At 43.7% G+C, this 12,054-nt stretch overlaps 1 protein-coding gene across 1 annotated transcript in view; it reads left to right on the plus strand.

The window, feature by feature from the left end:
* The first annotated feature begins 322 nt into the window (after positions 1–322).
* Positions 323–12,054, plus strand: part of RELN (reelin) — a 534,786-nt gene continuing 523,054 nt past the window's right edge. The window contains exon 1 of the mRNA XM_054988081.1: positions 323–814. Coding sequence (XP_054844056.1) covers positions 559–814 — 256 coding nt within the window. The 5' untranslated portion in view covers positions 323–558. The remainder of the gene's footprint in view (positions 815–12,054) is intronic.

Genomic DNA, 12,054 nt, shown 5'->3' on the forward strand with positions numbered 1-12,054 from the left:
GTGCCATAACAAGAGGCGCGGAGGGAAGCGGGAAAGGTGGTGTCGCCCCGTCCCCCCCCTCCCTCCCGCTGCCACAGCGAGGGGGATTCGCTCCCTGCCGCCGCCGCCGCCTTTCTCTCCTCATCGCCCGCTCCCTCCCTGCCGCCCTCACGCCTCTCCCTGCCGGCTCCTCCGCCGGGCTCCCTCCTGAGAGGGACAGACGCCGAGCTGCGGCGGGCGGCGGCCGCGCTCCTGACACGAGTTGCCCTGAAGGGGGCCGAGGGTGTGGCGGGTGGGCGGGAAGGAGGGCCGTCGCAGCCCCCGCCGCCGCCGGCTCCCCTCAGCCGCTCGGGCCTTTCAGGAGGCGCGGCGCGGGCGGCGGGCTGCTGAGGAGAGCCTCTCCCTCCGTCTTCCTCACCGGGCGGGCGTCGTGAGGGGCCAAACTTCTCGGGCTGCTGCCAAACTTTCCCGCCCGGACTCCAGCCGCCTTCTCCCCCCGCTCCGTCCCGGCCCGGCCGGAGTCCTCCTCGCTCTTCCCCTGCATGCGCGTGTGGCGGCGGGAGCAGGCAGAGCTCAAGCATGGCGCTAAAGCGGCCGGCCCGGACTGGCCCGCCCGGACGGACTGGCCCCTCGTGGGCGCTGCTGCTGGCGGCGGCGGCGGCGCTGCTCTCGGGGGCCCGGGCGGCCGTGGGCTACTACCCGCGCTTCTCGCCCTTCTTCTTCCTCTGCACCCACCACGGGGAGCTGGAAGGGGACGGCGAGCAGGGCGAGGTCCTCATTTCCCTCCACATTGCGGGCAACCCAACTTTCTACGTACCTGGACAAGAATATCACGGTAAGGGCCGAGAAAGCCTCTCTCTTTGCAAGAAAGGCATCGATTACTGGCTTCTTTTCAAGGCGCGCCTTGACTTCGGCCACCTGCCGGGGAGGCTGGTGGGGAGTGGGGCGGGGGGAGAGTTTGAAAAGAAGCCGGGGACTTCGCACGCACTTGGGCGAACCTTCCCCAGGGTGGTTACCTTGACAGGAGAGCTTTGTATGGGTTGCGTTGGACTTTTAAACCCGCCCCCCCCCCCCGGGAGCACCTCGCGCTGCTTGGACAGGCTGGGGGGACGACGACGACCCCCGAACCCTCTTCAGAACAGGGTCCCTTTAGGGTGGATTCCTTGGGAAAACAGTCTCTTTCCATCAATAGGCGATCCGGCGCACCGTTCAGGCTGCCTGTTGAAGTCTATAGAAGGTCATAGATCCTGAGGAGTTAGCCGTGTTAGTCTGTAGTAGCAAAATCAAAAAGAGTCCAGTAGCACCTTTAAGACTAACCAATTTTATTATAGCATAAGCTTTCGAGAATCAAGTTCTCTTCATCAGATGCCTGATCAAAACAGGCATCTGATCAGGCATCTGATGAAGAGAACTTGATTCTCGAAAGCTTATGCTATAATAAAATTGGTTAGTCTATAGAAGGTGGCAGCTTTTCGTCGGGTCCCTGGGGAAGGAAGGGCTGTTGAGAGAAGCCAAGTCGATTAGGGGGCTTCTTTTATTTAAGAGATTGCTACTTTTCTTTGCCTGCCTGGTCGGCTGGTGTGATTAATATGGGAAATGTGCAGACATTTGAGGATGGGGGGGATGTAGAAATCGTGGATGTGCAGAAACCAGAAGAGAGGGACCCCCTCCACTCCTCCTGGATAACAGATTCGTTTATTTTCTAGATGTAAACCACTCCTCAGCCTCAGAACAGGACCAGAATTCATTTCCCCAAGCAGTTTTATCTTTTTAGGATTTGCATCCTTGGTGGCTCAATGTTCTACTTCGCTTTCAGGTTTTGTGTGTAGTTCTCCCCACTCAATGAAATTGAGGTGCTCTTGCCCGTCTTTTTATCTGCAACCTAGATAACTTGTGAAGTAATACTAGGGTTGCCTATAAAGGTGAGTGGCTGAGCATCTCATCGTGGTGTGCTGGTGGCGGCGGTGGGGGGGGGGCGGTATTGATGAGAAAAGTTGATGAGCAGCGGAGAGCCTTGTGGTTGCCTGCATGCCCAGGACAAGGATTCACTGATCTTTTAACTGGGCAGCTTAAGGCTTAGGATGCATTTGGTTGGGGGAAAAGGCCACCTTTTCAGAAAAGATGACTTTAAATTGCTCCATCTTCCTCCCTTTAAACATCACGGTGGTGGTGGTGGTGGTGGTGGTGGTGTAGCTAGAGCGCTGTTTTTCAAGTCTTTTTGCTGCCACCTATTATCTCAACCAGTGGGTATGAATGAATGGAAAACCCTTGTATGCCACCCTGAGAAATTTGAGTAGAGCACGACCAAATGTTAGCTACTTTTGTCTTTAAATATAAGGAATTTGGCATATGGATTTTTGTTAGGGAGGATTCCTGGATAGGCAGGTGGAGTGAGTAAATAATTTTTATGAGAGTGAGAATTGGAGGTTGCTAGTTTTTGATCTGACCTAAGCAGTCCTAGAAATGTTTACTGCTAAGTTGAGTACAATTTACTAGTGATCTTGCACATGCTTACTTGGAAGTGAGCCTCAGTGAACTTGGTGTAATTAACTTCTGAGTAAACGTGCCTAAATTGCAGTGTCGATCTTAATGTAAGCTTTAAGACTGGGAAAATGTTAAACTTTCTTAAGCTACTGTTTGAATGTATGTTTTGGGGGGTGGGTGGGTGGTTTTTAGGGTGAGGTTTTTAAAAATACTAATTAATAAAAGGAAGCCCAAACAGGTGCTTCTGTCTACTTTTCTGCCTCGGTGAATTACCAGCATTATTTTATTGATTTAATTAAGACTTCAAGAACATCTAGTTGTAAGGAACTTGCTCACATAGATAGAAGCTGTTTTCTGGAATGCCTGTAGGGGCTTTCTAGCATTATTGTTAATTTTAGCCCTGATGACTTAAAAGGAAAATACGTGGTTACTAATTGAATGTGTGTGTTTTATATGATGTATATAATGAAGACAAACGAATCCTTGAGGGCTGTTTTATATTTTGGTTCCATTCCATCAATACCACAAATATTACTAGCCTTAAATGGATTTTTGATTCTCTTGTTACAAACTGCAGATTAAAACCTGTGCTGTGTTGATATGTGAAAACTAGCTGGCTTTGTTGAAACCTTTCTCTTGGGATGGGCATCCATTCTTTAAAGGAAGTTCTATTGAATCATGCAAGAGCAAATCCAAAACTCTCAGGATTTGGAGAGAGATTTCCCACTATCCTCAGTGGGTTTTGGAATATAGGCTCCTCCTGAATAGACGCTAGTCTTTTTGCTTGGTAAATGCACACGGAAAGAGTAGAGTGGTGCCATTTGAAGGTCACCCATTAACTTCTATAAGAATGGTCGGCCAATATGATTGTGACGTAAGCTTGACCCTAGAAGTGATTGAGTTTTGTCATTCAGTGTGACCTCAAGGAGGGGGTGGGTGGGATCATTTTGACTATAAAAGCTGAAATTGAGAATGTTAAGTCAGGCGCTCAAAGCTAGGCTGAGTGAACTAATCAAGTTTTATTGGAAGATCCTACAATGCCCTTATTTTTAACCTTATTGCCAAAGTGGAAGAGAACTAGGTGTCAGGTTGAGATGTCTTTTTCATATTAAGTTCTATAACTCAGTCTTTCTTTCCTGAAATAATGAAAGTGGATTTTTGTTGCTTTCTCTACTTTCAGTTTATGCATAAAGTATGAGCAGTTAATGCCCAACTAACTTCATAATAAGGCTGCCAACATTTTATGTGCTGTTTTTTGTGACTGTTAAAACGATCAGATATATAGACTAGGTATCTCTTCACACATTCTTGTGCATGCAGTAATTTTATAAAGTTACTGTTTGACTACATTCTAAGAGACAAGAGTACTGCTTCTCTTTACATTCACATGTGATATTCTGCACCTCCAGAACAAAATACACTGAGATAATCTGACACGAACACGAGGCATTCTTGAAAGGACTTTACAACTACTTTGTATCTGAATTTTCTTCTTTGCGTGAAGAGCATTTATGACCAACCAGAACATAAACATTTTATTTTTAATCGCATTACTTTAAGAATGTATTTAGTCAGTGTTGTTGAGAAATGTGCATGCATATTTCAGTTGAGTCAATGAATTTGTACCCAGTTGATTTCAACGAATAACAGTTCAACCCTCATTTGTAGCTTGCTTTGAAAATAAAGTATGTCTGCTTGTTTATCCATTGTTTTAAAAAGACAGTTTCTATAATATTGGAAAGAATCTTTTTTTGATGACAAACTGAAGATTTAACAGGTAAAACATTTCAACCTGTCATTAATGTTTATATCTAGTGTTGTATAGTGGCTAGAGCCTCAGACTAGGGTCTAGGAAATCCCGCTATGCCATGGAAACTTGCTGGATAAACTTTGGCCAGTTATATTCTTTTGGTCACACTCTTTTGGCCTAACCTACTTCACGGAGTTGCTTTGAGAACAGAATGAAGGAAAGGAGAATGACGTAAGTAGGTTCCTAGTGGGGAGAAAGGCAGGGTGTAAAGTTTCTGGTGAGTTTAATGAAACAACTCCAGCTGCCCTCATCTAAGGCAAAATAGGGTCCAGGGGTTCCTAAGTCATGACAGGTGGTAAAATCTCTCTTATTAATTATTTCTATGATACCTCTGCATCTCATTTGATCCTGCATTAGATTTTATGTTTTGCTTAACAGCAGGGAGAGTCTTGCACACACTCTGATTACTCTTTGGACTAGATTTTGTTTTGAACCAACTTCTTTTTGTACCTCTCCTTTCCGTTGTGTATATAAATTGGCCTGATAAATGTTCATCTCATGCATCTGATGAAGTGAGCTCTGAATTGCAAAAGCTTATGCTGCGCTAAATGCTGTTAGTTTTTAAGGTACCACTGGACTCCTGTTTGATTCAGTTGCTAAAGACTAAAATAACTACCATTCTGAAATTATGCACCTATTCATGGTTACCACGTCCCACAGACTACAAGAGGGGAATTACTTGTAGGTAGTTGCATATGAAACTGCAACCTTATGCTGCAATTCTGTGCATACTTGGTGGAGAAATGCATTTTATTTTGGGTTTTGGGCTTGACCAAAACCCCCACTTTAGCTTTAAAGGTTTTTCTTTTTCCTGACAGAAGACAGGCAAGAAGGGATAGGTCAATTGCTTCTAAGCATTGACCAAGTACCAACCATAAGAGCAAAATGTTAACGAGCATCATGACCAGAGACAATGAAATGGGCATCTTATGCCTTCACTGGAATCTGACATCTAGAAGTGACCCAGTCTTGAGGGTGCAAGGGGCTCGCTTGTATCTTCATGGAGATTTCAGGAAAGGATTCTTTGATCCACTAGAAAACAGAAGAGATAAAATCCCTTAACACGGAAGGAGGAAATTCCCTTTTATATTCTATTTTGGTGGTCTGTACTGGCTGAATACAGTTGAAAAAAGGAGCTCTCACACCTAAGTGCTATGGCCGTAATTGCAACTTGGAGCAAACAAAGGGCTGACTGCATGGACAAAGACTCCAAAGTAATGGGAAACTTTTAGAACACTGTAATTTCTAAGTTAAAGAGCACACCTTAGAACAAGATTAACTAGGGCATGTATCCAGTGAGGGACAGGGAAATTGCCTTTTGTATTTCTTGTTCGATGTGCTGCTGTGCAGAGAGTATATGTGGACTTGTTACTTTTAATAAATTCCTTACTATTCTTAAATGCTGGTTGTTGTTTTCTGTATCGCATAGAGCTCCACCCTTCTTACATGCTGTTGAAAATAAGTGCTGGGAAAGGGAAGTGATCGTTTACTAGATTGCTACTTCCTTGGGAACGGACAAGTGCAGTAAGTTATCCCCATGCTAAGCAGCTTTTGTGAACGAGAGATGCAGGCACTAGGAGATAGCAATGTGGGAAGAGAAGCTGGGAGTACTGGTCCTCTCAGTGGGGGAGGAACAAGAGAGGAAACCCCTCTCAGGGTTGGAAGAGTGGTGAATTGTTATGTGGCGACTTGGGACAGGGCAGAGCGTGTGAGTCAGTGGGGCTGTTCTGATTAGCCCTGTTTTACTCAGTGGGGCTTCCTTTTAAGAAAGCATGAACAGGATCGGGCTGTTTTCAAATGTAAGAGTTAAGCTATCTTTGTTTTTAAATGGGCTGTGAATATGATCACTGAATTGTCAGTGTTTTGCACTTGATTTTTCTCCTGCAGTCTCTTTCTACATTATCAGCATTTGTACATGACTTAAAAAGAAGTGAAGGCTCAAGAGGGTGAATTGGCATCACAAAGAAAAAGGCAAGGAATTCCCATATATTTTGTGGAGAGGCATTGATAGGTAAAAGCTCAAGTCTCTTATGGAAGGAGTAGAAAGTCAATAGGATTATATGCTCTGTTACTTAACCCCCTTCTCCATGACTGTCAGCATAGCACAGGCTAGACTCAAAGCTGTAAGTTATTCTTTTTAGCTTTGAGTTTTTTCTTATGACACTATTTTAGAGATCTAGTCAATGAGGATACAGTCCATGAGGAATAAATGATCTGAACAGAATTATGCTGCTTTAAAGTGAGTTCTGAATACGTGTCTGCATTGGGGAAAGGGTCTGTAGTTCACTGGCAGAGCCCATGCTTTTCATGAGCTTTTGATCAACAATACTGCAAGTGAGAGGCAGGCCTGACCGAGACCTCCTGGTTCAAGGTCAATCAGTTACTGATCTAGGTGGCCTATTAGTCTTGTTTAACTCAAAGTTCCTATAGTTTTATCTTACCAGTTATTACCTGGGATACAACTCTGTCATGTAAGGGTGGATGCTTATCATTGATTTTACGATGAGGGCTCAGGATGTGTCAAACATCTGTTCCCAGATGAAAGTCTTTGGGTTCAGGTGGCCGACCATAGGGAGGGGCCATGATGTAATGGTAGAGCATCCCCTTGGCATGCAGAAGATCTCATATTTGGCCCCCAGCAGCTGTGACCCTGGAGAGTCACACCCAATCAGAATAGACAGTATTGACCTTGATAGACATATAATATGAAACCAATGCTAGTTCAGGCCTTGACAAATTTTGTTTAGTCCTTGGAGCCAACCCCCAAATTTAGGAGCCAGGCTCATATTCAGCCCTCTAGGTTTTGTATTTTAATCACCATATTTAGTAGTTATGGCTACCACAAAACCCAACTCTAAATTCTTTACAGCGTCTCGTAATTTTATTAAAGCTATGAAAAAAATTGGGGTAACCCTTCTTGTCATTTCCAGAACGGTAAACTAACCTCTAATTTCTCCCCAATTTTGTATAATTTTATTGCTGTTCTTCAAAGCTTAACTGAATATTGGAGGCAGTATAGAAAGCAGCTGGGTAAGAAATAATTCATTTCCCACTACTGAATTTGTGTAAAACATAAACAAGCAATAACACACATGTATTTTTATGTTGCATAACTAGGGTTGCCAGGGACTCTGAGTCTCTCGATGTGAGATCCCCAGGTCCTTGGGCCCTCCTGGTGGGGGACTGGGAGCTGGCGGGGGATTGGGAGCCTGCACTTCTTTCTTTGTGTGCGTGCTCCTGGCTTGTGTGATGATGTCACTTCCTGGAGTGATGTCATCATGTGGGAGTCAAAGGGTGCCCCCGGGTCAAAGGGGCCCTTGTCCTCGCTGGTGCAGGCTGCTCTCACTGCAGCAGCTGCAGCCGGCTCTCTTTTGATGCAAAGGGGCAGTGGTGGCAGTGGCGAGAGCAGGCGACAGCTGCGAGAGTGGGTGGTGGTGAGAGCGGGCCAAGGTGCTGGTGGTGGCGGCGAGAGCAGGCTGCTCTTGCCGCCGCCGCCTCCCACTGCTGCCACCACTGCTGCCTGCAGTCGTGGTGTGGGAGCACACACCCCAGCTGGGGGTGCACCGCACGACCTGGGGAGTGGTGTCCCAGGGAGTGTGCCCTCCTGCCAGCCAAGTAAGTGGGAGCAGGAGGAAAGGGTGAGATCAGGGGAATGGGAACCCTATGTATGACAAAACATTCTGATGTGAAATGATGCATAAGCCTTGTACTTCTGTACCATAAAATCTTTGTTGAAAATACTAGGCAATTGTTATATACTTAGCACTTGGCACTTTGTTTGCCTATTGCAAAAGTATTTTGGATGTGTTGCCTTTCGTACATGTAACCATAATGGAATATATGCTTTTAAACATTACATATAAAGAGATTTTTTATAAATTGTATAAAATTACTTTTGTTGTGGCATAAAATATTCTATATGTAAGCATATCACGGCAACGGTTGTTTTTTGCATTTTGAAAATACTAGGCACAGCAGTATCATGCCTGTGATTAGTCAAACTCTGGATTAATTAATACAATAGCTGAAAATATGACAGAAAATGTAAGGATAGACTTAAAAGCCCCATAGGTTACTGGGAAGTAAAACCTAACAGGAACATGTATTTCCAACAGACTTACTGCTAGTTAAGCATACAAAAAATTGTTATCTGGCAGTAAATGCAATGGAACATCTGAGTAATAAAAAAATTAGGACTAGGCTCTTAGATACATTAAAGTTGAGCTGCAATCCTATGAATGCTTAGTAAAGTAAGCTCCTTTGAACACATTCTGAGCAAGCATGTTAGGCAACATGACTTGGTTATTCTTTTTTCTCCTTTACTCTTGGTGTAATTTCATGACAGAAACAGAATTGGCCCTTAAACAAGCTACTCTTGTTTTGTTTCAATCACCATTTGAATTAAACGTGCCTATACACAACATACACTAGTGGCCAAAATTGTGGAAACCTTTTGGAAAAAGCGTATTTTTGAGGTTTGATGGCTCATAACACCACTTTTTTTTGGAGTAATACCATAAAATTGTATATCAATGGAAAGATAATTTAATCAAGAATGTAATGCAATAACTTTTATGAAGGAACTGTAGTTATAAAAAGAAAATTGAAACACACAGAAAAAATGAGTTATACAACAATTCTCACCATGTCAGTTAAATACTTAGCTGGGTAACCTTTTGCTTTAATTATGGCCTTACAACGCCTTCCCATGGAGTGAACCAAGTTTTTTAGTTCTGCAGCTGTTATAATGTGAAACCACGATTGAGTTATTGCTTCTATTAATTGCATTTTATTGCTGGGTTGCTTCTCACTAACCAGTTTCTTTAGTCGGCGCCATAGATTTTCGATGGGGTTAAGGTCTGGGCTATTCCCAGGCCATTCCAACAGTGGAATATGATTATCTTGAAACCACTTTTTGCACACAGCAGCAACATGACATGGAGCTGAATCTTGTTGAAATATAAATGCTTCGTTATCTTGGAAAAGATCACGTGTGGAAGGCTTCAGTTTGAGCTCAAGTATTTCATTTATGTATTTTGGGGCATTTATATTGCCATTTATCATGCAAATTCTGCCCACACCTTTTGATGTCATACAACCCCATATCATAACACTAACTGGGTGTTTCACGGTAGGTGTAATGCAATCAGGATGCAAATCTTCTCCGATTCTTTTTCTCACGTATTTTATGCCATCACTACCAAACAGGGAGATTTTGGTCTCATCACTCCAAATAACACTGTCCCATTATTCTGCTGTCCAGTTAACGTGGGTTTTAGCTCAGTTTAATCATTTCAACCTTTGTTTGAGAGATAACAATGGTTTTTTTCGTGGAATTCTAGCATTAAGACCAAAATCCTCCAGTTTGCGCCGAACAGTCCTTGCACTCAACTTCACATTGAATTGCGCCATTTCATTCTGTATACACCCTGATGATTTTCTTCTGTCACCTAGGCTCAGTCTCTCAATTCTTCTAAAGGTAAAGGCCTTTTCCTGCCTTTAACAGTCTGGTTTTGTAGTGACTGAGTTGCCTTATACCTCTTCAAAAATTTAGAAATGCCACCTTTGGTTAAGTTTCCACCAATTTTTCTTCTAATTTCATCATAACTGTAGCCTTGTTCACTTAGTAGTACTATCTTACATCGCTTTCAACTCTTTGTGCCATTTCTTTAATTGTATTACGTTGAATGGCGACATTCAAATGAAGGAAAGCTACTTCATATCAACCTAAGTAAGTTGTGCTTCCTTTTCCTGGTTATTTGGCTATAACATTTGATAGCATACAGATAATTGAACAAACTTTGTTGCATTACATTCTTGATTAAATTATCTTTCCATTGATAGATAATTTTATGGTATTACTCCAAAAAAAGTGGTGTTATGAGCCATCAAACCTCAAAAATGCACTTTTTCCAAAAGGTTTCCACAATTTTGGCCACTAGGATAGCTAAATTTCCAGTGCAAGAACATAAAAATGGCTATGCTAGATTAGTCAAATGGTCCATCTACTCCAACAACTGTACCTGGAAGACCTAGAAACAGGACAGCTTGCTTTGGATCACCGTTTTTTGGGTGGAAATCCTGCTCCTCATGTACAGAAGCAGAAAATGGCAAATTACCTCTGATAGTTTCTTGCAGTGAAAACCCTATGGGTCGCCCTAAGTTGGCTGTAACGACATCACTTCAGCTATTTCTTTGAGCATTCTGCCATGTCCTTAAACTACTCAGCCAACATTACCTCAAGGAAGAAACGGGTTAGCTTTGGTGAGAGCCAGTTTGGTGTAGTGGTTAAGAGTGTGGGACTCTAATCCGCCCTGAGCCCTTCGTGGGGAGGGTGGAATAGAAATCCAAACAAACAAACAAACAAACAAACAGACTGGAGAACCGGGTTTGATTCCCCACTTCTCCACTTGAAGCCAGCTGGGTGAACTTGGGTCAGTCACAGCTTCTAGGAGCTCTCTCAGCCCCACCCACTTCACAGGGCATTTGTTGTTGTGGGGATAATAATAACATTGTTAACCATTCTGAGTGGGTGTTAAGTCATCCTGAAGGGCAGTATATAAATCTGTTGTTATTGTTGTAGTTATAATTATTATTAGAAGTCTCCTCAGCCTGTAAAAGCCCTGGTGAGAGACAAAAAGGCATGCAATATTGCCAAACCTGTCCTCTTTCCTTTTTTTCCTGTCTCAGGATTCCCCCAGCACCTGTTTTCTCTGCACTCTGTCCAAGGGATTGATCCTATAAATTCGTTCCTCTGTTGAGGCATGTACTGCTGGTTTATTCTGCCAGTGCAAGGTTACTCTGCTAGCCGACTAGATTCATAGGATCCAATCGACCTTCAAGTTCTAGAGCGCTAAGCTTAAACCTTTTCCGATCCAGAACCCACTGAGTTGCAAACAATCACAATCATCTGATAAGAAGAGGAGAATTCGGAGTTACCATGTCACTGGTGTCCAGTCCGGTGGTCCGCAGCCCAAGATGACGGAGGACAAGGAACACATGCTGAACACTAGGATGTGTAGTATAGTGAAGCCTCTCCACTGCTATGACTTCCCTTTGCTGTCCTCCTCCTCCTCTTACCATGAGATGGAGGAGTGATGGTTGCCCTTGCTCTTTATACATGTGCACTGGCAGCAAGTGCTCTCAAATACAGCAAAAATGGTGGCTTCACAGAGGTTTGTGACTCAATAGGTGGAGCTCCAACACTCCCCTGAGGGTCCTAATCCATAGGCTGAAGACCACTGGAGTATGCGGCTTGCATTCTGGGTCAGCCAAGGCAGAAGCAAAGCCATTGCTAAACAAAGATTTGCAACTGATTTACCTTCAACAAATTGTGTGTTTGCCCTTGTGCACTCCAGTCAACTCAAATGGCACTTTTCACTCAATACAAAATTGCTCTTGAAGATCTGGTTTTGGATGAGTCTTAATTTCATGTGAAAGAGCTAACTCTCAAAGCTGTGCCCTTTTGTCCTCCTACTTTGAAATTAAAGCAGCTTCTATTTTTCCTTGATTTATAGCCGTCTGATATACAGGAACTGTGCTTCCACCCTGAGAACAGTTGTTCTTACTATGAGTTATGTTTCTGATTCAGCCTCCGATAATTTTTTTGTGAATAGGGGCAAAGCTGTCAGAAGCTGACAATATTATTGATTTCTGTGGCAATGGACCTTACTCAAAGCGATTCTAGGAGATGTGCAAATGGATCTCCAGTATTTTTTAAAGGAAATGGCAGCCATGCAGAGCCCTGATATGGATAAGGACCACGGCTCAAGGGGAGAGAG

This window comes from Eublepharis macularius, chromosome 9 (genome assembly GCF_028583425.1).
Source record: "Eublepharis macularius isolate TG4126 chromosome 9, MPM_Emac_v1.0, whole genome shotgun sequence".
Taxonomy (NCBI): domain Eukaryota; kingdom Metazoa; phylum Chordata; class Lepidosauria; order Squamata; family Eublepharidae; genus Eublepharis; species Eublepharis macularius.